This window comes from Carcharhinus amblyrhynchos, chromosome 7, assembly GCF_965287045.1.
Source record: "Carcharhinus amblyrhynchos chromosome 7, sCarAmb.v2.hapA, whole genome shotgun sequence".
Taxonomy (NCBI): Eukaryota; Metazoa; Chordata; class Chondrichthyes; order Carcharhiniformes; family Carcharhinidae; genus Carcharhinus; species Carcharhinus amblyrhynchos.
In genome coordinates, this window is record NC_137330.1 from 7105402 (window position 1) to 7131031 (window position 25630).

Here is a 25630-nt window from a genome sequence, read left to right on the forward strand (position 1 = left end):
CTTCCTACCAAAGTGGACCACCTCACACTTGCCAACATTAAATTCCATTTGCCATTTCCTGGCCCATTCGCCCAGCCTATCTAGATCCTTCTGCAGACTCTCCACACCCTCCGCACAATTTGCCTTTCCCCCAATCTTGGTGTCATCAGCAAATTTCGACACCCTACACTTGGTTCCCTCCTCCAGATCATCTATATAAATGGTAAATAGCTGAGGCCCCAGCACCGACCCCTGGGGCACCCCACTAGTCACCAACCGCCAATCCGACTAGCACCCATTGACCCCCAATCTCTGCCTCCTATTTGACAACCAATCCTCTATCCACGCTAACACCCTACCCCCAACTCCATGTCCCTCGACCTTCTGCAATAACCTCTTGTGAGGTACCTTGTCAAACGCCTTCTGAAAATCCAGAAAGACCACATCCACCGGCTCTCCTCTATCCACTGCCCTAGACACATCCTCATAGAACTCCAGTAAATTTGTCAGACACGACTTCCCTTTAATGAAACCGTGTTGCGTCTGCCCTATCAAGCAATTCCCTTCAAGATGCCTCGCAATTTCCTCCTTAATGACGGATTCTAACATTTTACCTACCACAGACGTTAAACTAACCAGCCTATAATTTCCCGCCTTTTGCCTGGCACCCTTCTTAAACAACGGCGTAACATTAGCCGTTTTCCAATCTTCCGGCACTTCCCCGGAATCCAGCGACGTCTGGAAAATAACCACCAAGGCATCCACTATAACTTCCGCCATTTCTTTCAGAACCCTCGGATGCATTCCATCCGGTCCTGGGGACTTGTCCACAATCAGCCCCTCCAGTCTGTCGAGCACCACCTCTCTAGTAACATCAATGAACTGACATCAATCCTTAAGGACCACCACTAGTAATTGGTCTCCAAAGAGATCCAATTCCATCAGCAATCACTTTCCACCTATAAACTTCCAACTAGTTTCCAATCCATCACAGTAAGTTGTCACTAATACTAAGCCTTTGCTATTGTGGATAAGCCTCTTGTCAAAAGCTTTTTGGCAGTCTAATGGGTTTCACTGATCCCCAATGTCTACTGGGTTTCCCTCTGATCCACTATCTTGGTGACTTGGTCTAACAACACAATAAAATTAGTAAGACAGGACTTTTTTGCTTTGAAGTCATGTTGGGTGTTCCCGATCTTTTTTCTGTCTTCCCAGCCTTATATTGCATCATTAATGACTCCAAACATCTCTCGTACTACTCATTTAAAACGAACAGAATAGAGTTACCCAGTGTGTCTTAAATTTATGTTCACAATAGAAAATTAAGCTGTTAGCGATTAACAAATCTTAGGTGTGGCGATCTCAGTCACAACCAAAGTGTAAATTTGCATCATGAATATCAACATGGCTAAACGTGAGATTGCAACTTTGGGGAGGAGAGTAGGACATGTCAGAGTTATGCCTTGAGAACAGAAGGGTGTTACTACTGATTAGAATGAAACAGGATTTCAATAAGGCATTTAGACTATAGAAGGACAAATTAATTTTCTTCATGGGTGACAAGGAATATCTGTACACAGAAGCTCAACGAGTGAACAATGAAACTTCCAAAGCATACAGCAGAGAAAAAGGCCCTTCAGCCCACTGCGCCTGCGCCAGTCAAAGATAAACTAAGTAACTATTCTAATTCCATTTCCCATCACTTGGTCCATGACCTCATATGGCTTGACATCACAAGTCTACATCCAAATATTTTTTAAATGTTGAGACGGTCTCTGCCTCCACTATTTGAGTTCCAGACCACCCTTTAGGTAAAAATGTTTTTCCTCACATCCCTTCTACCCCTTTCCTTAAAACTATGTCCCTTAGTCATTGATCCTCCAACAAGGGGAAAAGTTTCTTCCTGTCTACTCTATCCATGCCCTTCATAATTTTATACATCTCAATCATGTCCCCTCTGCTCCAAGGAAGAAAACACCAGTCTACTGAATCTCTTCATAACTAAAACACCCTAGCCCAGGCAACATCCTGGTAAATCTCCTCTGCACCCTTTCCAATGCTATCACATCTCTTCTCTAATGTGGATTCCAGAACTGCACACAATACTGCAGCTGTAACCAACATTTTATAGAGTTCCAGTATAACCTCTCTGCTCATAAACTGTGCCTCAGCTAATAAAGGCTGATATACCTTCTTAATCACTTTATCCATCTGTCCTATTACTTTAAAGTACCCAGGTGGCACCGTGGCTAGCACTGGTGCTTCACAGCGCCAGGGACCTGGGTTCAATTTCTGGCTTGGGTCACTGTCTGTATGGAGTTTGCACGTTCTCCCCATGTCTGTACAGATTTCCTCCGGGTGCTCCAGTTTCCTCCGTCTGAAATAGGTGCTGGTTAAGTGTTTTGACCAAAACAGGCGTCGGAATGTAGCGACTAGGGGAATTTCACAGTAACTTCATTGCAGTGTGAATATAAGCCTTACTTGTGACTAACAAATAAACTTTAACTTTAAAGGGCAATGTACATGCACACCAAGGTCCCTGTAATCCTCAGTGCTTCCCAAAGAATGAGGGAAACGATTAACAGTTTTCTAACAGACAGTATTCAGAAAGTATCTTGGGAGGCATCGAGGTTTGAAGTTAGAGTTATAAAAAAGAGTCTTCTTCCATTTATTATTTTTTAATTTTCCCTTTTCAGAAAGAATCTCTTCTCTCTCATGCCAAGCTCCATCCCACAACAATCAGATTCTTCTGCACAAAGCAAAGCAGCCAAACTCAGAGGATAAAAACTTAATTCAAAGTTTTAATGAAAAATTAAGCAACACAAGATTTCTAATTAACCAGTGTATAAATAGATATTTAAGATTCATATTTAATAATAAATTACTCAATGACTCCTCTTATAGTTCTTAGTTTATTAAGTATTCTTAATGTTATATAAAACACAAACATTTGAGAACAACTTTCTGTAGTCCAGGAATTCCTTGTTATTTAATTAGTTGCACAGTAAGAGCGTAAATATGCATTATAATATACAAATTTAACCACTTAGTCAAAACATTAAAAGACTGTCAGTACCAAGTATAAAAAAGTATTAAATTATGCATTTATTTCTGAACTGCCTACCTATCAATATTGTTTAGAAAACACATTCTCAATGGATTATAAATGCTTGTGACAGATAGTGGTAATACCATTTGCATTTATTAGCCGTTATGGCATCATGTAGTTCTTATGAATAGTTCATTACAAACTATCAAAAAAATACAATAGGCATTCATTCATAGGCATGTTTACTGACTAAAAGGGTGCAAATTATTTAACAGCTGGTAGACCCAAGAACAGCAACTTGTTCTGTTAACTTTTGTTTCAACAATGAATTTGGGATGATATCATTCAAAAATATCCAAAGTTGATGTGGAAAATATGAAGCTTTGACAACAGCTAGAATTCTGGGCATTGCCTAGATTCCTTGAGGTAGTGCTGCTCTTAGTTTTTGCTTATATCAAAAATAGTGAAATTTCATTAAATCCAGGTTAGAAGTGTCATTCTATACTTAACTCTCTTTCTCCTCTACATGGCTCTAACTTTCCTTAATGTGATACCTGCAATGAAATGTGTGATTTTTGTTTCTAAATCATTGAATTGATTTCAGCAAATCTTTTCTATGCTTTGTCACTTCTGTATAACTTCCAAATACCTTGTGTTCCTTTTAGTATCATTATCAAGAGTCATGTGTAAATGCAAACTGATGCAATGTGAACTTAGTTTGTTTCATCAGCAATGGTATATGGATAATATATATTTCCAGGTTAAAAGTGAATCATTGTTATAAAATAATGGGAATGGAGTCTATGTTTTATGCAGCAGGTGGAAGTACCCCTGTTGCATAAGGAGTACTTACTGGCAATAAGTTACATCAAAACTGAACTATTAATTAGCTCATCTTGAACCATCAGGCTGTTGTAAAAGCCCAATTGGTGTCCGCAACATATACACATTATAAAATGGTCCCAATGACTCAATTTTGAATGTATTCAATGACTTGTGCCATACAAGTACTGCAGAAAGGGACATTAATCCTAGTGCTATATTAATATATGTATTATGAATCTATCATGAAGAATCATTTATGGCAGCAACTGAACCACTCCTACCTTCTGCTGCAAACTAGGGAGCTAGCTCTTGTGATCCTGCAAAAAAAATCAAAGATGTTTTGTTTATGCTTGATCTGTATCGAGTCTTGAATGTAACGCAACACAATTTTACACATTGTGTTTGAATACGAAAGTTGATTCAGTTCAATATAAACAAGTTTCCCTAGTGTTCAGAAAATGCTTAATTATTCTTTATCATTTTGATGAAAATAGGCATTCAGAAATAAATATTGCAGATTACCCTTCAGAACAGCAGACATATTTGAAACGGCTCCAACTGTTTGTTATATGAAACATCAAAAGCTGTACATTAGATTTGATTTTTCTAAACTTAGTTTCTGGTATTAGACAGTGCCAATTAAAAAGATCTTACTTGGTTATAACTGATATTAGAAACAGCTATTGATTAAGCAGCAAATGTTAAAATATAAACGTTCAAACCTTGATCCTTGAATTTTTGAAAACTAAATGAAGTGCTTCATAATAATTTCATATTTTTGTAACTGTGATTCTTAATTTTAAATTCAGGGTTTACTAAAACAAGAGAGTTAATAAAAAGTGTTTTCTTGTGGAATGTTATAAGCCAACATCAGATGTATTTGCCTAAAGTAATTGCTTTTCAGTCACCAGCTGTTGATTGCAAAATCTCCTAACTCTCCCTTTTCTAAAGGCAAAAGCTGTTTCAACATTGCCTGCAGTGTTTCTTTCACCATCTGGATTTCTCTCTGTAGATACTGTGGGCAGTTATTAAGGATGAAACATGGAGATAATTAATAATTATTAATTGAACTAAAATTACTACAAAAGTGCCAGCTGGACACAGTGAAAATAAATGTATTTTCAAATTAATTCTAACAATTTTGTAAGTAAATAATTACCACCCTAAATACAAAGAAAATACCTTTAATTTTCATCCTGGTTCATTCTACTTCACCAATTTGATTAACTGCATAGAGTAGCTAACCAATGAGTCAAATTCATTTTATGTCAGCAACTTCTTTTAAATACCTCTGCTATTTAATAAATGTGTAATTGACAGCAGTACAACAAGTGTAAAAGGACAACGACGACTTGCCAGGGCTGGTACCTTAAAGGGGTATTTCATTGATTAGGTAAATAATACTGTCTCATACTGTGATTTAAAGATTAAGAATTCAACAAAAGAACGTCCAAGATGCATCACCAAAACACAAGGAAAGAATCAGATATATAGCCAATGAAGTCAATGTAAGGAGTGGTGACCAAAAGCTTGCTCAAAAAGGTAGGTTTCAAAAAGGAAAGTGAAATTGTAAGGATTTGGGAGAAAGTTCCAGAATGTGGAACTTGAATGGCTGAAAGCAAAACCTGCAATGGTAAGGTGAGGGGAAACTAGAATCAGAGAAATAGAACATAGAACATTACAGCACAGAACAGGCCCTTCGGCCCACGATGTTGCGCCAACCAATTAAGAAAAAAGCAATGACCCTCTAACCTAAACCAATCCCTTTCCATCCATAAACCTATCCATGGACCTCAAATGCCCCCAAACTAGGCGCATCTACAACTGCAGCAGGCAGGGCATTCCATTCCCCCACCACCCTCTGGGTAAAGAACCTACCTCTGACATCCGTCCTATAACTACCACCCCTTAATTTAAAGCTATGCCCCCTCGTGCTAGCTTTCTCCATCTGAGGAAAAAGGCTATCACTGTCCACCCTATCTAAACCTCTAATCATCTTATATGTTTCAATAAGGTCTCCTCTTAGCCGCCTTCTTTCCAATGAAAACAACCACAAATCCCTCAGTCTCTCCTCATAGGACCTTCCCTCCATACCAGGCAACATCCTGGTAAACCTCCTCTGCACCCTCTCCAATGCCTCCACATCCTTCCTATAATGTGGAGACCAGAACTGTACACAATATTCCAAGTACGGCCACACCAGAGTTTTGTACAGTTGCAACATGACGTTGCGGCTCCTAAATTCAATTCCCCTACCAATAAACGCCAAGACACCGTATGCCTTCCTAACAACCTTATCGACTTGATTTCCAACTTTCAGGGATCTATGCACATATACACCTAGATCCCTCTGTTCGTCAACACTATTCAGAGTCCTACCGTTAGCCCTATACTCTACACATCTGTTATTCCTGCCAAAGTGAATTACCTCACACTTCTCCGCATTAAACTCCATCCGCCACCTCTCGGCCCAGCTCTGCAACTTGTCCAAGTCTCTCTGTAAACTATGATACCCCTCTTCACTATCTACCACTCCTCCGGCTTTGGTGTCATCAGCAAATTTACTAATCCATCCTTCTATACCCTCATCCAGATCATTTATAAAAATTACAAACAGCAGTGGCCCCAAAACAGATCCCTGAGGCACACCACCTGTAACCGAACTCCATGACGAATACTTTCTATCAACCACCACCCTCTGTCTTCTATCAGCCAGCCAATTCCTGATCCAATTAACTAAATCACCCTCAATCCCATACATCTGCATTTTCTGCAGAAGCCTTCCATGGTGAACCTTATCAAACTCCTTACTAAAGTCCATATATACGTCAACTGCCTTACCCCCATCCACCTCTTTGGTCACTTTTTCAAAAAACTCAATAAGGTTAGTAAGGCACGACCTACTCTTCACAAAACCGTGCTATCTCCAATCAATTCATTACTCTCTAAATAACTATAAATCCTATCCCTAATAATTTTTTCTAATACTTTGCCCACAACAGAAGTAAGACTCACCGGTCTATAATTCCTGGGGAAGTCTCTATTCCCCTTCTTAAACAATGGGACAACATTCGCCATCCTCCAGTCTTCTGGCACTATACCTGTGACCAATGACGACCTGAAGATCAGGGCCAGAGGCTCTGCAATCGCCTCTCTTGCCTCCCAGAGAATCCTAGGGTAAATCTCGTCCGGCCCAAGGGACTTATCTATTTTAAAACCCTCAAGAGCATCTAGCATATCCTCCTTATCTACTGCAATACTATCCAGTTTACAACCCTGTAACCCAGTGTTCTCCACAACTACATTTACGTCTCCCTGCATGAATACCGAAGAGAAATATTTGTTCAGTGCCTCTCCAATCTCTTCCGATTCCACACAACTTCCCATTGCTGTCTCTGACTGGCCCTAATCTTGCCCTAACCAATCTTCTATTCTTAACATATCTAAAGAAAGCCTTAGGATTCTCCTTAATCCTATCAGCCAAAGTCTTCTCGTGTCCTCTTTTAGCTCTTCTTAACTCACTCTAACTCCCTCCTGGCTAATCTATAGCTTTCCAGTGCACTACCTGAGCCCTCAAGCCTCATCCTGACATAAGCCTCCTTTTTCCTTTTAACCAGCGAATCAACTTTTTTAGTGCACCACGGTTCCCTTGCTCGACCATTTCCTCCTTGCCTGACAGGGACATACTTATCAAGGACTCGCAGTAGTTGCTCCTTGAATAAACTCCACATTTCGGATGTTCCCAGCCCCTGTAGTTCCCTAGTCCAACCTATGCTCCTTAATTCTCTCCTAATAGCCTCATAATTACCCTTCCCCCAGCTATAACTACTGCCCCGAGGCTCATGCCTATCCCTTTCCATCACTAAGGTGAATGTAACCGAATTGTGGTCACCATCACCAAAATGCTCACCAACTTCCAAGTCTAACACCTGGTCTGGCTCATTTCCCAATACCAAATCCAATATAGCCTCACCTCTAGTTGGCCTATCTACATACTGAGTCAAAAAACCTTCCTGCACGCTTTGTGTAAAAACTGACCCCTCTAACGAGCTAGAGCTTTAGCTATTCCAATCAATATTAGTAAAGTTAAAGTTTCCCATAACAATTACCCTATTACTTTCATTCCTGTCCAGGATCGTCTCTGCAATCCTTTCCTCTACCTCTCTAGAACTTTTAGGAGGTCTATAAAAGACTCCCAATATGGTGACCTCTCCTCTCCTATTTCTAATCTCAGCCCATACTACCTCAACAGACAAGTCCTCATCAAACTTCTAGACAAGTCCTCATCAAACATCAAATGGAAAGATTTTTCTAAGTCAGGGGCAGGCGGTGTAGACTTAAGAGTCTGGTCATGAAGACGAGAATTCTAATTAAGAAATGTTCAAGGACTAAAAGCCAGATTGGTGAACACTGGAGTCATTGCGTAAGCAGAACTTGCCCAAATGGGATAGGGTATACTTGGCAGAGTTTTGGATAATTTCAAGTTAACAGCATTAAAACTAGAAAGGAAGAAATATTATTGATCCCGGTCTTGAATATGCTCAGAAAAACTGAAAATTCACAGTCCTCTGCACTACTGATCTCCAAAGAGTCACAACTTCTTGACTAACAATTTTTGTGTTTCATGTAGGTCACCTCTCATTCTTCTAAACCACTGGTAATATAGGCCAGATCTTCTCACTGTCGAATTGCACTCCTAGAGCTAGCATGTCTGGCCTTGAGTAACAAAACTAAAATTGCACACGTTCTTCAAATGTGGCTTCACCACTTTCATAAGACATATTTACTCTGCTTATGTAACAAAAGTTAACACACCACTTGTCTTCCTAATTGATTGCTATACTTTCATGTTAACTTACTGTGATTTACAGATGGCGGAAGAAGAGTGTTGGAACAATTGAGTCTGGAGATAGCAAAGGCATAAATGAACATTTCAGTAATATGAGAGCTGAGACAGGATGACGTAGTGATTAGTACTGCTGCCTCACAGCTCCAGGGACCTGGGTTTGATTCCCAGTTTGGGTTATTGTCTATGTAGACTTTGCACACATTCTCCCGTCTCTACATGGGTTTCCTCTGGGTCTCCACCCACAACCTAAAAGTGTGCAGGTTAGGTACACCGCTATGCTAAATTGTCCCTTGGTGTCCCGGGATGCATAGGTTAGAGGGATTAGTGGGGTATTTTGTGGGGTTATGGGGAAAGGGCCTAGGTGGGGTTGTGTCAGTGCAGACTCAATGAATCGAATGGCCTCCTCTTGTACTGTAGGTTTTCTATGATTCTAGGGCTAAAGGCAAATGATATTATAGAAGTTACAGTAAGCAGTCTTTGGAACAGTCCCACTAAAGTCTTGTGCAACTCCAGGAAGATTTCCTTGTTCTCGTACTCCAGTCCTGTTGCAATAAAGGCCAATTTGTAATTTGCTTTCCTAATTGCTTGCTGTATTTGCATGCTAACTATCCATTTTCACTAAGAAGTTTCTCTGAACATCAACATTTAACAGTTTCATGTCTTTTGAAAAATATTTTTTTTTCAATTCTTACTACAAAACTGAATAATCTCATATGTCCCCCAATTATATCCATCTGCCATTTTATTATCAATTCAAGTTACTGGTTATATGGCTTCTCAGCCTCTTTTATATTATCCTCAGTGCTTACATTCCCATTTGGCTTTTTATTTAACAAACTTGGATACATTACTTCTGTCTCTTTTGCTAAGTCATTAATATGGATTTAGGTCTGAGCACCAACCCTTGCAGCACTCCACTAGTTACAGCCAGTGGCAAGGAAGCTGGAAGTCATGGCTAGATCTTGCTAGTGTTCCTCCAGAACTTAATCTGGGACAATGGGGACAAGGGAAGTGGTGGAAAAAAATGGCTGAGCATTATGAAAAATTTGTATGGAAGCTAATCGATGCTTGTAGATGATGTCATCAGGCAACATGTAGATAAGGAAATGCTGATCAAGGACGAATCTAGATGTAAACATGAAGAATGGAAGGGATGTGCTGGCTTCTTTGCATAGCTATGTGAACATACAAGGACGAGAGACTATGACGAAAAGGCTAACTATACAAGGGTAGCAACTGACAAAACTGAACTGATAATCACAATTTTTGAGAGAGTCCATGAAATTCTCATACTTGAAGACCTCAGATCCTGAAATGTCAGTCACGTGGCGCTGCTCAAGTCAGAAGTGCGGGGGCTGCTTACTTGGTCAAAAGGGAAAACAATGTTATAATGGGTGCAACGTCAGAAGCAGGATGTTGAAAATCAGTGTGCTAATGAAAGTTACCTAGAAATGAATTACATTAATGTTTTAATCAAACATTTTAAAATATTTTAATTGCTCTCAAAACTACTGCAGTATTTCAATCAAATTATTTTCAATGTTTCAATCACTTCAAACAATATGGTGTGCAAATAACAAAGTTTCTTCCTGACTTTTACTAACTTTCAATCAACTAAAAAGTAGACCACAATAAATTATATCTGAACAAATTACCATGAACCTACGAAGGATCATTTTAGGTCTGATTATCACAGTAAAAGCTTTTGTGACCGTACACATCTTTCCTCAAAGTCTGATAAATACATGCAGCAAAACCAACATCAAATTCTATGATTCAAAAGTTAAAGGATATGAGAAAGATTGTTGTCATGATTGTTTATTGCCATTTGCAGCTGACCTTCCAAACATAGCAGCCTGTCACTAATCATTTCACACTGTTCTCCGATGTCCACTGCAGAATCCCCATAGGCAACCTACAAAAATCACAAAAGCCACAGTGTTGTCAATCGTATTACATTCAAAGAAGCATTGCATTTTTATCCGGTACATGTCTCCAAGTGATTTAAACAAAATAATTTCTGATGTTCTGTAACATCTGTTATTGGTGTAGACTTGATGAGCCAAAGGGCCTCTTCTGCATTATATGATTCCATGATTCTATAACATTTTGTTTAAACAACTACTATTTGATTCCATAGATACTTCCCTTATATAAGTAATTCAGAAGACTGAATGCATGAAGGACTGGAAATAACATCAGTTAAGATTTGGAAATGGGCTGTTCTATACGTAATCATTGTTATTATGCTTAGCTATTTCAAGGTGCATTAACAGCCCAAAACATATGTATGATTTATCAAATGATTATGCTAAGTTAGACAGGCAAATTATTTATTTTTCAATGGCTGTGTTTAAACAGTTTTTCATATGAAATCAGGCCATTATACTCAAGATGTACTTCAAATTTATAATAAATCCATAAGGTGGGATTTTCTGGTCACACTTGTCCCAAAACGGGAAAATCTCGCCCTAGGTCAACAGACCTTTGCATGGCCTGCCTCTTGTCCGCCCACTACAATCCCCATGGCAGGCAGGAAGGGAAAATTTCCCCAATAGTTTTTCACATAATTTCTACTCTAGGTTGAATGGATGTAGGAACAGTAGAAGAATAGGAGGCCATTCAGCTCCACAACCCCACCTACCCCATCAACTCCATCTACCATCCTTTGACCTACATTCACTGAAATCTTTACCAAAGAAATATGATTTTAATCTTGCAAATGCTGCCAATAAATTTTGCTAAATGATGACACCACAGCTTATCACAATATTGCAAGCCTTTCTCTTAAACCTACAAATTGTTGCACTGAACATAGTCCAAAATTTGAAACCAGATAGAATTGGTAATTATAAATAGATTGTGTACTACAACAGTTCTTATTTTAAAGCATTACATTTTCATTCTCCTTATATTTGGCAGACACAGAAGTAACATTTGCATCTGTCTAGACTAAGGATTCAATAAACAGGACAGGCAGACAACCTCTCTTTGTCTGGCCACAAGTTAGTTCTGCAAAAGTGGCAAAGGCTACATATTTACCTCATTTGGTTTAGTCATTTCTGTTATAGAATAGCCTATGATAGAAGCTCATATTGTGGGTGTTTGGGTTTTCAAATGCAACAGTATGAAATGTCCTATCTTACTTGTTGTAGTCATGTGACCTCCATCATAGGAATCTTTGTAAGCTACTATCAGATCAGTTAAGTCAGGCTTCGCCAACCTCCAGCCTGTGGGCCTAATGTGCAGGAAGGTCCAAGCTTGAGATTGGATGAGTTTGACGCACTCAGTTGTGGGGGGTTTGAGGCAGCTGTGTTGCCTGTCCAATACCCTGATGTTGGGCAGGCAACACAATTGCTTGGACCCTCACACTTTGCTGCAGAGAACAGTGTCAATCATCCTCACTCTAATGTTCACCACCACTACTACATTCTCATGTGCTCCTCCCACTTAAATGGCTTCCTGTATCATGGTGCCATGATTCATCAGCTCATCCATCCTGCAGCCCCAACTCTCATCTCAAATAGCTGAGATGACCTCAAACCTGTTAGACAATTTCAGAGGATGACATGACTGCCCTCTGGATTCCCTTACATGCCTCACTCACACACAGTCATACTCTGAACCACTAACCAAATCAGAAGACCCTATCCTAAGAAGTGTAACTGCCTCCTGGTAAAAAGCATCCAGTTAACTTTCACCCTTCCTGCTACATCAAGAAGTCAGAAGCTCAGCTTCCAACTCTGACTCTGAGCCAAATTCCTCAAGCTGCAAACACTTGCACAATAACTGCCCTGCCATTTTCAGACAATTTTTAAAACAATTGCTTAAATTATTGACTTATCTACAGTGCTTTTTACATACTTTGTTAACGTCACCACATAATAATTTCTCTGCTTTTTTGTTCTTCAACCTCCCTTCCACTATTATGTGATCTGTGACTGTACCTATTAGCATGATGGATCCTCTATTATCTTTCATCTCTGTCCATATAGATTCTACCTTTGTCTTGCCAATAATTACATTTTTTTTCTACTGCTATTATGTTACCCTGAAGAATACTGCTATTTCACCTTCCCATTTTACCCAGGTCTTTTCTAAATGTTATATTCTGCAAAGCTAAATTTCAACTCCTGATTTTTCTGTAGCTTTACTACAAAAAATCAGTAGCTACTACAATACCTGGTTCTTCCCAATGCACAATTGCTCCACCCACCCCCACCCCCAGGGTACACAGATTCAGGAAATTTCCCCATTCCACACAACCGACTTAGGATAAACACTCCCACCCAACAGATTTTCAATCTGGCAGTGTTAACTGGAGTCAGGCCAACAGCAACATGGAGGCAGCCATAAGCAGCCCACCTCTGCACACAGTAGCCCTTAACAGACCCATTTTGCTGCTTTGGGGACATTATCGCAATTAATCTAACAGTATAACAGAAAACAGACCCATTAGCCCTCACTTCACACATCCAGCTCCCAAACCCCATCCATGCCAACTTTTGCCACCTCATGTTTTTCCACCATACCCATGTCACTCAGAACATCTATGCCAACATATACCCTTATACCCACCTCCAGACCCTCCACAACAATCTATTCTCTCTACCCATCCCCATGATTTATTATATCCTCCATGCCAGCTTATTGACAAACTCAGCCCCTTTATTGCCCCCAAGTCAACTTAATACCATCTCATGTCAACCCATCCCCGCTTTCACATCCCTTTCATCCAGCATCGACTATAGGCATGCCTCAGGAACAATAGTGAAATGAAATAAAATAAAGTTCTAAGTATCATTCATCGATGTAGGGCGGGATTTTCCTGCCATAGTTGCACCAAGACGGGAAAACCCTGCCCAAGGTCACCGAACCTTTGCATGGTCCATGTCTTGCCCACTTTGATTCCCATGGCGGGTGCAACAGTAAAATTACACCCATTATATTGAAAAAAAGCTTCACTGATAAAAGCCCATCCAATACATTTAATTTCCTCAAGCACTTAATCCCATATTAAAAACAAACATCTGTATTTATCGCTCCACACCAAAGACAACTGATCACTTTATAACCACTTGGAGCTGTCAATCAAATTGTGAATTTACAAACACCCCCACTGTAACAATGATGGGTTGTGGAAGCAGTCAAGTACAAATAACATGATAATGATAGCACTCAGGCTGGTATCAACAAATATCTTAAAATGCAAGCACTGATTCCTCCCTCAGTACAGACTGGCTGTTAATTTTCAAAATTTAAAGGGCCAGGGTACAAATACCTTGACAGCTTGATGACAGTTCGACAGTTCTACAGATATTATCCACTTTTTACACGCATTCAAATCTATTCTTAACAATCCCAAAAGGGTACCTGACATCTCCAAATAACTTCCAATCAAATTCATAAAGCCCATGAATTGTGGTTCAGAAGCCTGAATGGCCAAAATTGCTCCCATTTGAAGGCAGCTGTACTCTCAAATGAAAGCAAAATGCTGGAAATCTGAAATAAAAACAGGAAATGCTGGATAAACTCAGCAGATCTGGCAACATCTGTGGAGAGAGAAACAGAGTTAACGTTTTAAGTCCATATGACCCTTCTACAGTACTTCTAAATGTGCTACTACCTCTGCGAATCACAGGTGTATGAAATACATTCCACCTGTCCATTGCCACTAACCCCTTCAGCAAAAATGGTAGGTGCTAGCTGTAGGGCAGGACTTCCATTTCTGGGTTCTAGTACCATTTTGGCTAAAGCTCAGAGCCCTCCAGGCTTTGTGAAAATTCGGGCTTGTGTATTCATTACCATACAGGTATTTTAATTTACTTAAGATAATTTTCTCTCAGACTCCCATTCTATAAGCCCATTTTTTCCTCTTTCCATCAATGTCCTCCTGCTTTGCGAGCAGATCTATGCCTTATTGCAGTTGATTTGATACCATCCTCCTTGTCACACCTCCAAGTCTGACATAATTGGCAGACTTGAAATTTTATTGTCTTCAAATATCCAAGTTATTAACCCGTCCTCCAGCCTAAAAAATTATCTTTTACCATGTCTTGCTATTTTCAGTCCTCAAACCAATATTTTATCCAAGTTGACACAGGCTGTCATACCCAATGAGCATCAGTTATGATAACCAGATTTTGGTGAAGTACATTGTCGAATGGTTTCTTATTATTTCTAAAACCTAAGCAAACCACTGATGTTAAACCTATCAGTCTGTTGTTACGAGAAATGTCCTTACACTCTTTGAATAAGAATGTCATTCTTCCAATCAACTGGCATTTGGAAGATTGGAAGATTATGGCAGTCCCTTTCACTATCACCACTCCTATTTCCTTTATCTATCAGGGATGTAAACCATGATCAACTCTAAGCATAGCCAATCTTTCCTGTAAATCTCTCCCAACAGGTTTTACTCCATTACTGTTACCATCTCTGTTTCTACTGATATTTGGTCAGTGTCCTCTTGCTTAGTAAACACAGCCTATTAACTATTCTAGCCTTGCTCTGCAATTCCACCCTGCACGGGACCTGTTTTCTATTTAGATCATGGTGGAAGACTTTTGGTTTCCCTTTTATGCTAATTACCATTCTATTCTTGTATTCTCTCTTTGCTAACTTTATTTTTCTCTTCACTTCCCCTTTCAACTTTCTGAACTCTGACTTTTACTTCCAAGAATTCACCTGCCATGCAATATACAGTCTCCCTTTTTTCTATCTTTCATATCATCCAAGATGCCTTGGTTTTGAATCATCTGCAGTTCGCTCTTGTTGGAATATACCAAGACTGTATCTGAAATACCTAAAAATCACAGGTTATTCAGAGTTGCATTTTTCTTTTCCTTGTTATTAATTCATGGCTGTTTCTTTTGGCAAAGTACTCATTTAATACCTCAGTCTGCCCCTTTTCCTTTAGGGACATAAGCTTCATCACATTAGCTCCTTTTGAACAACTGGTTGGCAGGTCATATGTTTTGGACAGTTTTTTTTTGCACAATGAATTCAAGCTATCACTTTCAGTGTGGCTGCTAGCTGCTGTTTTAGTTAGTAGCCGTCCTGGTTGTCAAGTGGAAAGCAGTGTTTTTCTCTCTCTCTCTCTCTCTCTCCCCAGTGTTGGGAATTCTGCTGGCTAGCTGGAAGCAAGGCTTCTGGCCATCCTAGAGTGAAAATTCTGCAGTTAGTGCTTTGCTAGCTAGTAACTAGAGTTTCTCTCTGGTGTTTTAGGAAGCTGTTCTGACTAAGCTTGTGGGTGTCTCTCTTAAGAGAGCTGCAGCATCCAACCAAAGGACAAAGTTCCAGCATTACGTGAACATTCGTATTTGCTGTGTTAAACCTGTAGCAAGGGTTTTTGTTTATGGGATTTGTTTGACTGGATCACAGTTTAGCTGTTAAGGTTTATACAATATCAAGGTTGCTTTTTTTCCTTGTTTGTAAATTGATAAAAGTTATTGCTAATTTTCCTTCTATACATGTTAACTGTATACTTAAATAAACTTTGTTTGATAAAGGCTCCTTAGTGAGTCAGTTGAATCACACCTGAAGTGAAGCATCTCATGCTCACCCTTGCCAAATTCAAAGTGCAAAATTTACAGTTCAGGTGGACTTCATAAAAAAACTTTGGAGTTTCTGAACTGAATTATAACATAAGAAAAAGCTAATGGACTTCTGTTTACAAAGAAAGGATCCTTGAGGTTTTTGATTAAAAGAATGAGTTGTTGGTTGAGGTAGGTCATGTGAGGAGCTAGGTCTGCAGCAGCAAAAGAGCTTTACAGTTCTGGCTGGGTTAGTTTGAAGCTACAGATCTACAAGGTGCTCTGAATCTCATTTTCTCTTTCTGAAAGCTTCAAGACTGTCTACACTCATTATAGCAAGTGTATTTATGGATGCTAACTATACTTAAGAGGCACTAAGTCTGCAAGAGGAATATTATTTGTTTGGAACTGAAACAGTGCTGAGTTAAAAACTGAAGTCATTTCCTTCCATTTTTAAATATTATTCAACCATTGAAAGATAAGCTGCTTCAACTGTGAGAGTTATATTTAAATTGTGCTATTAAATAAAATTTGTTTTAAATTAGATCCCTAATTTGTCAGTGGAATCACTCCTGGAGCAAAGCATCCTATACTCACATTTATGACAAAACAGAAAATTCTTGGGGTGTAGTTAGACTTTCTAAAGTAATTTGGGGTTCTGGTCCAGGACCCTAACAATACATAGAACTAGATAACAAATTCTTAATTTTGTTCAAATTTTATACAGCTCGCTCATCTCGTTACATCTTAGTACCATTGAGGTGATTTCATCCTTAATTACTAAATTATTCCTCCCCACTATTTTCTCTAGCTTTCCTGTAAACGTTATGGGAAGACATCGTATCATAAAAGCTTAGGTTGGTTATGGAAAAGGACAAAGAACAATCCAAAATATAATTAACAAAAGGGGAAAACCAATTTCAATGGGTTGAGAATGTGTTTGGCCCATATCAAACATGCGATCTAGTCATCTAGGTATTTGTCTCTCTTTACAAGTTACTCCTAATATATAATAGACTTGGAAATCACTGGTTATTAGGCAGGAGACAATTATTAATTTCAAAAGGAGCTTGGATGAGCACCTGAGGAAATAAACGTCCAGGGTCACAGGAATGGGGTGTGGAGAAATGGCAATGGCTAGATTGCTTTGCAGAGAACCAGAATGGACTTGATAGGCTGACTGGCCTCTATCTATGCTGTAACAGCTCTGTGCAAATCAGAATCAAATGTTGCCAGCAAAATGGTATCTGATCAAATGGATGACCTTTAAAGAAAAGATAGTTCAGGTACAGATATATTCTCACAATGGGGAAAGATAGGGCAAAACAAAAACCAACAGCTCTCTGGACAACAAAACAGATCAAATTTAAAATGAATACGAAACGATGTGCTCACGACGGTGGACAATTATAAAATCCCAACAGTAGAGAAAGGGGTCATTCGGGCCATTGAGTTTGCACCAATATCAATCCCACCTCGACCATATCTCCATAATCCTAAATATTTACCCCACTAATCCATCTAACCCATGCATACTGGGACACCAAGGTTCAATGTAGCATGGTCAATGTACCTACACATCTTTGGGTCTGTGGGAGGAAACCAGAGCACCCAGAGGAAACCCACGCAGACACGAGGAGAATGTGGAAACTCCACAAAGACAGTGACCCAAGGCAGGAATCAAACTCAGGTCTCTGGAGCGATGAGGCAGCAGTGCTACAATGCAACCAAGAACCAGGCTGAGTACAGAAGCTTCAGAGTATAAGTGAAACAGCAAAGGGAGCTGAACAGCAAGTACGCAAAGGAAATAACAGTTAACAAAAACTGAATTCTGAAGTCTTCTATAAGCGTATAAATAGTAAAACAGTGGTAAAAGGAGGAGACAGCAAAAAAAGGACCAAAAATGGGATTTGGGCATGCAGGCAAGCCTGATGTATTAAAATAATACTTTGCATCTGTCTTTACCAAGGAACAGCATGCTGCACAGGTCATGTGAAAGAGGTGGTGACACTTGAAGAGTTTAAAATACCTTGAAAGAGGTATGGGTAGGCTGATTATACGAAAAATTCATAAGACACCAGGACAAAACGACATGCATCCAAGCATACTGAGGAAAGTGACAGCAGATATCACAGAGACATTGGCCATAATTTTTCAAGTCTTCCTTCGACTCAGGGTGGTTTCAGAGAACTGGAAAATTGCAAATGTGACACCTTTGTTCAAAAAGGTGCAAAGATAAGCCCAAATACTACAGGCCAGCCAGTTGAATTTGGTGGTGGAGAAACTTCTAGAAGCAATAATTTGGAACAAAATTAATAGTCACACAGACAAATCTGGATTAATTAAGGAAAGCCAGTATGGGTTTCCTAGTGAAAATAGTGTTTCATTAACTTGGAGTTTCTTGACGAGGGTAATGCTGTCCGTGATGCACAAGGAATTGCAGTTTGCATTTGATAAAGTGCTGCACAACAGACATCTGAGCAGTTATAATTCATGAAATAAAAGGGATGGGAGCAATGTGGATAAGAAATTGGCTGAGTGACAGGAAACAGAGCAGTGGTTAATAGATAGAAACCATAGAACCATAGAGACCTTACAGTACAAAAAGAGGCCATTCAGCCCATCAAATCTGCACCGACCACAATCCCACCCAGGACCTACCCCCTTTTCCCTACATATTTTACCCACTAATCCCTCTAACCTATGCATCTCAGGACACTAAGGGGCAATTTAGCACAGCCAATCAACCTAACCCGAACATCTTTGGACAATGGGAGAAAACTGGAGCACCTGGAGGAAACCCATGCAGACATGAGGAGAATGTGCAAACTTCACAGAGTGACCCATGCCAGGAATCGAACCCAGGTTCCTGGAGCTGTGAAGCAGCAGTGCTAACCACTGATTATCAGACGAGAGGAAGGTTTGCAATAATGTTTCCCAGTTCCCAGGAATGGGACCAAAGCTCTTCCTGATTATAAACTAATGACCTAGACCTTAACATAACAACACAATTTCAAAATGTGCAAATGATACAAAACTTGGAAGCATTATGAACCCTAAGACATAGACAAGTGGCAGATGATATTCAATGCTGAGAATTATTAAGTGTTTTATTTTGTTAGAAGAACACAAGAGGTATAATGCATTCTAAACGGGTGCAGGATTAGATGAGGGACCTGTTGTATGACCGCAAGTCATTGAAGTTGATAATTAAGATATGAGGAGAAATGCTTTCATGCAGTAAGTGCTTAAGATTTCAAATGCACTGCCTTAGAGTGTGATCAAGGCAGGTTCTATTGAGTCATTCAAAAGGGACCTGGGTAATTATCTGAAAAGGAATAACGTGCAAGGTTTTGAGGAAAAGGCAGGGGAATGATTACAATCCTGTGATTTTTAGCACAATTTCCTTGAGGAGACCTATGGGATGGAGTGCCATCTGCTCTTGTGACCTTCTGAATCTCCATGCTGTCATGGGCCACCTCAGAGTGAGTAGAATGTTGGTTCCTGTGTTGCACTCTGTTTGGTAATGTTGCTACCACAACTAAATTGCTGGAGCTATGTGGTGGAACTGAGAGGTGTATGTGAAGTTGACATGATTGAAGGGTGATGTGGGTGAGGTAGAGTACGTGAAAGGCAGGCATGGGTCCTGAGTGTTAGTGAGTATGGCTGCGTGAGTGACATGGGTTTGGTACACCAAGTAGCTACAGAGGTTCATGGTGTGGGAATATGTGATGTTATTTCAGAATATATTCACTAGCCTTGACCTCTGCATCCGAGGTAATTATACTGTTTCCAGCATGGCTGCAATGTTCTCAGGACTGCAAAGACATACACCTCCTTTACAAATTACTCCCACTCACTTTGGAGTCTGCTGCATGAGGGTCCCCTTGTCCCTATCAGAAACATGATCTCTCTGCTGGACTGAGTGCTTTCATTGCAGTATCACTAAATCTTGGGACAGTTGTTGTTTGCCTGATGGGACTATTGTCTTGATCTTCAGTGTTTCACAGAGCAGGATTTTCAGGCAAGCATTCGCTATCTACAGAGTCTGTGTATAAACTGTTCCTGCTGATTCTCAGAAGCCCACTACCATTTCACGTCAGTTGAGCTCTGCTTGGCAGTAGAGGGAATGCACTGCTTGGGATTGTAATCGAGGTGGGGAACCTCAGAATCTATAAAAAGTACATCGATGAGCATTTGATATGTCACAATATTCAAGGCTGTGGGATTAATGTAGATTTAATGTAATTTTGTCTGTGCAGAAGCATGGGGCCTCTTCTGTACTCTATGATTGTTCAGAAAACAATTTACTGTAGCTCTTTAAATATTGTATTCTATGCCTTTAGAATACACATAAGAAATTGGGCATTTTGTGACCTACTACAAGTTAGAGCAGCAGAATGAACTTCCAAACACTCACCTCTGAATGTGTATCCTTGATGCTAAAGGGATATTTAATTGATGCCTAAGAAATGAATATAAATGGTAATTAAACATGTAGATGGTGCAAGAGGTTTACATCAATCATAATCTAAAATCAATAATATTAATAAATAAGAAAATACCAAATCTAAGTGAAAATGGTCATTTGCAAAAGGAAACATGAAGTTTATCTACATAACTATGTAAGGGATATAACTTTGACAGGGAATACTGTGAAAAAAAAGTCTCAACATCAAGAAAGAAAATTGTTAATTGGTTGTGAAGGTCTTAGACATGAATACAAGACTCAAAATCCCACTGAGCCCCATTCTCTATAGCTACCACTGATAGTTTTATCTATGTGAATTAATGAGAAACGTAATTATTAATAGTGCTTTCTATAAAGCATTAGGACAATTCAAAGGTTTTTATACTAAGTTTTCTTTCACTGTAATGTGATAAGAAGATAATGAAAGTTACCAAACACAGCACAGTTAAATAGAGCCTAATATACAGGTGGAAGGATGTTCCAAGAGCATGTTGTCCCAATGACAGGAGCATTATGGGGACATCGAAGAGTAGTCATGAACAGCGTGGGCCTCAAAACTCCTTATTTGTGAGCACCGAATAAGTATTAGGCTACTCTCCTAAATCTAAGTTTCATAAACCACGTTGTTGCTTGGACATAATAAAATTATACCACTCGCATCTGTGTTACTTACATTCAATGCCATTATGATAAAAAAAAATTTTTTCTGTTTCCTCTCCCAAATGAAAGAAAGATAAGCTTTAATGGAGGGAAGAAATAATGGTAAACAGAAATGAGTACTTCGCAGTACTGCAGTATTGGCGAACTCATAGTGTAGACTCACATTACAGAAAAACATACGCAGCAAGTCAAATGCACAAATAAATAATCATCGTTCACCATTATGGTACAAGACCTTCAGAAAACCACCCTTAAATTTGTCACCCAATATTTTCTGAAAGTTTCCTAATTTCAGGATTAACTACGTACCTGTCAGTTCTGAGAGAATAATCTGTTTGCCAAATATGTTAAAATCATTCACTATGTTGAGTTTTGGATAGAAGTACAAAATTATGAATCAGCAACTCAGTTTATTTCCTGTCTGATTTTTTAAAATTCCAAACAGGCTGCCACTTCATTTTCACACATTGTGTTACAAAACCATCTCACTCTCTAAATGGCTGTAAATTTTAGGCATACCAAGACACATTAGCCTGTTTTTGAAGGATGTGGCTTTCCGTTTTATATTTACCTTACACCTTTAATAAGAAACAAAAATAATTTCTCCATATTTTACAGTAATTTCCAGGGAGATTTTTAATAGTATGAACCAAGGGTCATGGCTGTTAACAGCCATATATTTCATTTGATTAACGAGAAATTATTTTGTCACTTGCTGGTACAAAACTTGAATACCCCAAAACTTTGACTATTTTCAAAGCTTTTGTCTTTCAACCATCAGGATAAACATAAGAATACCAAATTTCAAATGATTACAGTAACTTGTACGACAGGAGAAAAGGATGCTGACTGGTTGACAAGTCAACTCTGTTAGGCTGTGATATTGATGCCAAAAACACATGCTATATAATCGCAACAACTTGGCTGATCAAACAGCTTGTTAGAGTCATAGGTGGAATTTTCCCAAACAATGACAAGAGGCAAAATCTTATAAAAAAAGATTTTGAGTGCTGATCAAGTGAGAAAATGGGAGAGTTTCAAACTTGTGTTTTTTGGGTGAGTTTGAAAATACAATCTTATGGCATCTTGGGCAAAAAAAGCTGCTGGGCGGGTGGGGTGGGGAGAGGGGTGGATGGAGCCTGGTTGCTGATCTCTTGGGGCACCCTGAGCTCTCACTCTGATTGCCCCCTCAGCAGAAATTCCCCAATCTGTTGCCCCTCACCTCTGCAGAGCACCCCCCATTCCCCACCATCCCTCACCCTGACAGAGAACTCACTGCTTTGCTCCCCTAAACACACAGCCACCCCTTCCCTCCCCATCCACACCAGCAGAGATCCTCCCCTTCCCTCCCACCCACCCCGACATAGATCCTCCCAATCTCAGCAGAGTTTCCCCATTCCTTCCCAACCACTTCAACAGGGCTTCCCCCCCGTTCCTTCCCACCCCAGCACAGTTCACCCATTCCCGCTCTGCCTGGCAGAGATTCTCCCCCTTCCCTCCTGCTGCAGCAGAATTCCCTCCTTCCCGTCCCTGCTGAGCTCCCACTCCTGCAGAGTTCCCATTCCCTCCCTCTGTCATAGCTCCACACCACAGGTTCCGCCTCCACTCAGGCACTGCTCCAGGCACAGTTTTGATATCTGGTGGGCAGTGCCATGGTACCAGGCAGGCACTGCCAGACAAGCACTGCCCCAACGGCATTGTCCAGCCCTGCCTCTGACCACCTGGGTAGTTTCAAAGGCCTCCGATATCCCCGTTGGGGCCATCACGCCTGATCTCTGCTGGTTGAGACCAGCTGTGACTCTTGCTGGGGAGAACCTCAAGCTGAGAGGTGGTTAAGATAAATGAGCCTGGATGATAGCATCTGTTAGAGAAATTTCAAATAATCAGGGATTTAAGACACTGATAAAACTACACGCACTAACTGAAATAACTCTTATCAGACTTACAGACTAACGGGCATATTGTCTCCATAAAGACACATATAATCACAGTAAGAGATTTAAACAAGAGATTTGAATTAGTATTTCTGTTCTGGAAACGTATTTTGGATTTAAAAATGTATTTCAGATATATTTTTCAAATAGTCTGTGCAATTTAGCCAAAAGGTAGGCTAAAATGTTGGTAGGTAAAATGTTAGAATCCGTCATTAAGGAGGAAATTGCGAGGCATCTTGAAGGGAATTGCTTGATAGGGCAGACGCAACACGGTTTCATTAAAGGGAAGTCGTGTCTGACAAATTTACTGGAGTTCTATGAGGATGTGTCTAGGGCAGTGGATAGAGGAGAGCCGGTGGATGTGGTCTTTCTGGATTTTCAGAAGGCGTTTGACAAGGTACCTCACAAGAGGTTATTGCAGAAGGTCAAGGGACATGGAGTTGGGGGTAGGGTGTTAGCGTGGATAGAGGATTGGTTGTCAAATAGGAGGCAGAGAGTGGGGGTCAATGGGTGCTAGTCGGATTGGCGGTTGGTGACTAGTGGGGTGCCCCAGGGGTCGGTGCTGGGGCCTCAGCTATTTACCATTTATATAGATGATCTGGAGGAGGGAACCGAGTGCAGGGTGTCGAAATTTGCTGATGACACCAAGATTGGGGGAAAGGCAAATTGTGCGGAGGGTGTGGAGAGTCTGCAGAAGGATCTAGATAGGCTGGGCGAATGGGCCAGGAAATGGCAAATGGAATTTAATGTTGGCAAGCGTGAGGTGGTCCACTTTGGTAGGAAGAATGGTAGGAAGGACTATTACTTACGTGGCGAAAAACTGCAGCAGGCGACGGTGCAGAGGGACCTCGGGGTCCTTGTGCATGAGTCGCAAAAACCCAGCTTGCAGGTGCAGCAGGTGGTCAGGAAGGCGAATGGGATGCTGGCCTTCATAGCGAGGGGGATTGAATATAAAAGTAGGGAGGTCTTGCTGCAGCTGTATAGGGCATTGGTGAGGCCGCAGCGGGAGTACTGTGTGCAGTTTTGGGCGCCGCACCTGCGCAAAGATATTTTGGCCCTGGAGGGAGTGCAGAGGAGGTTTACTAGGCTGATACCGGAGTTGAGGGGATTGAGCTATGAGGAGAGGCTGAATAAACTAGGCTTGTACTCGTTAGAATTTAGAAGAATGAGGGGAGATCTCACTGAGACGTATAAGATGATGAATGGGATGGATAGGATAGAGGTGGAGAGACTCTTCCCGCTGAAAAAAGACAGTAGGACTAGGGGGCACAGCCTCAAGATAAAGGGGAGGCGGTTTAGAACGGAGTTGAGGAGGAACTTCTTCACTCAAAGGGTGGTGAATCTCTGGAATTCTCTGCCCGTTGAAGTGGTGGAGGCTGCCTCGCTAAATATTTTTAAGAAGCGGGTTGATGGGTTCTTGATAAGAGAGGGGATTAAGGGTTATGGGGAGAGGGTGGGAAAGTGGAACTGAGCCACGACAGATCAGCTATGATCTTATTGAATGGCGGGGCAGGCTCGAAGGGCTAGATGGCCTACTCCTGCTCCTATTTCTTATGTTCTTATGTAAAAGCAGGCTGCTCCAAGGACATGATGGGATGAAGACTTAATGACATGAACCACATTCTTTGGAACAATGAAACCACAGAATAAGTATATTCTTATCAGCATAGGTTATGGATAGTATGGGTTCCCAGAGCCATGGTAAGAATAGAGCTGTTCAATTTGTACTGATCAGACATGGGACTGTCAATTGTCTGGATCGACCATTTGACGTAACTGAGAGTTGATGAGAACAGTACTTTGAACCCTATGGCTAAGCATCAGCGGTTGCCAAGCGACAAGGGGAAAAAACATCCGGATCCTACGGACCAATAAAATCTCATCAAGTCAGAGAGTAAAACATAATTGGCTTAGCTACATGACAACTGTTAATAATTGATCTACACTAATAATGACTGATTTCGTAGCTAATGGCAGGCAGGAAAAACTTGAAAATGTATAATTGTCCTGTCTGATGTATTGTAACTTCAGAGTGGCATTGGAATAGGGCCTTCTTGTCTAGAGGTGTGTTGGACTGGCCAATGCTTTCTCTCCTAGTGATCGTTGGTCAAACAAAGATACATGTTTAAACAAGATACTGATTTCACGAGTCTTTGTATTAGCTGAAGTTTCGATATTAGTAAGTCTCAGAGAAAACCCTGCAACAGCATCTGAGACTTATTAATGACATGTTAAGCATGGCACAAAGCCAATTTAGTCCATAATACAAGCCAATTTCGTCCGCAACCTGATTGAAAGAGGTGAAAAACTGGGCACATTTCTGATTTT

General features: G+C 40.3%; 1 protein-coding gene across 1 annotated transcript in view; it reads right to left on the minus strand.

Moving 5' to 3' along the window:
- Positions 1-2823: 2823 nt before the first annotated feature.
- Positions 2824-25630, minus strand: part of disc1 (DISC1 scaffold protein) — a 101639-nt gene continuing 78832 nt past the window's right edge. The window contains exons 12-14 of the mRNA XM_080191867.1: positions 20658-20702; positions 10497-10617; positions 2824-4870 (exon numbers count right to left, since the gene is read on the minus strand). Of these exons, the coding sequence (XP_080047993.1) occupies positions 4758-4870; positions 10497-10617; positions 20658-20702 (279 nt within the window). The 3' untranslated portion in view covers positions 2824-4757. The remainder of the gene's footprint in view (positions 4871-10496; positions 10618-20657; positions 20703-25630) is intronic.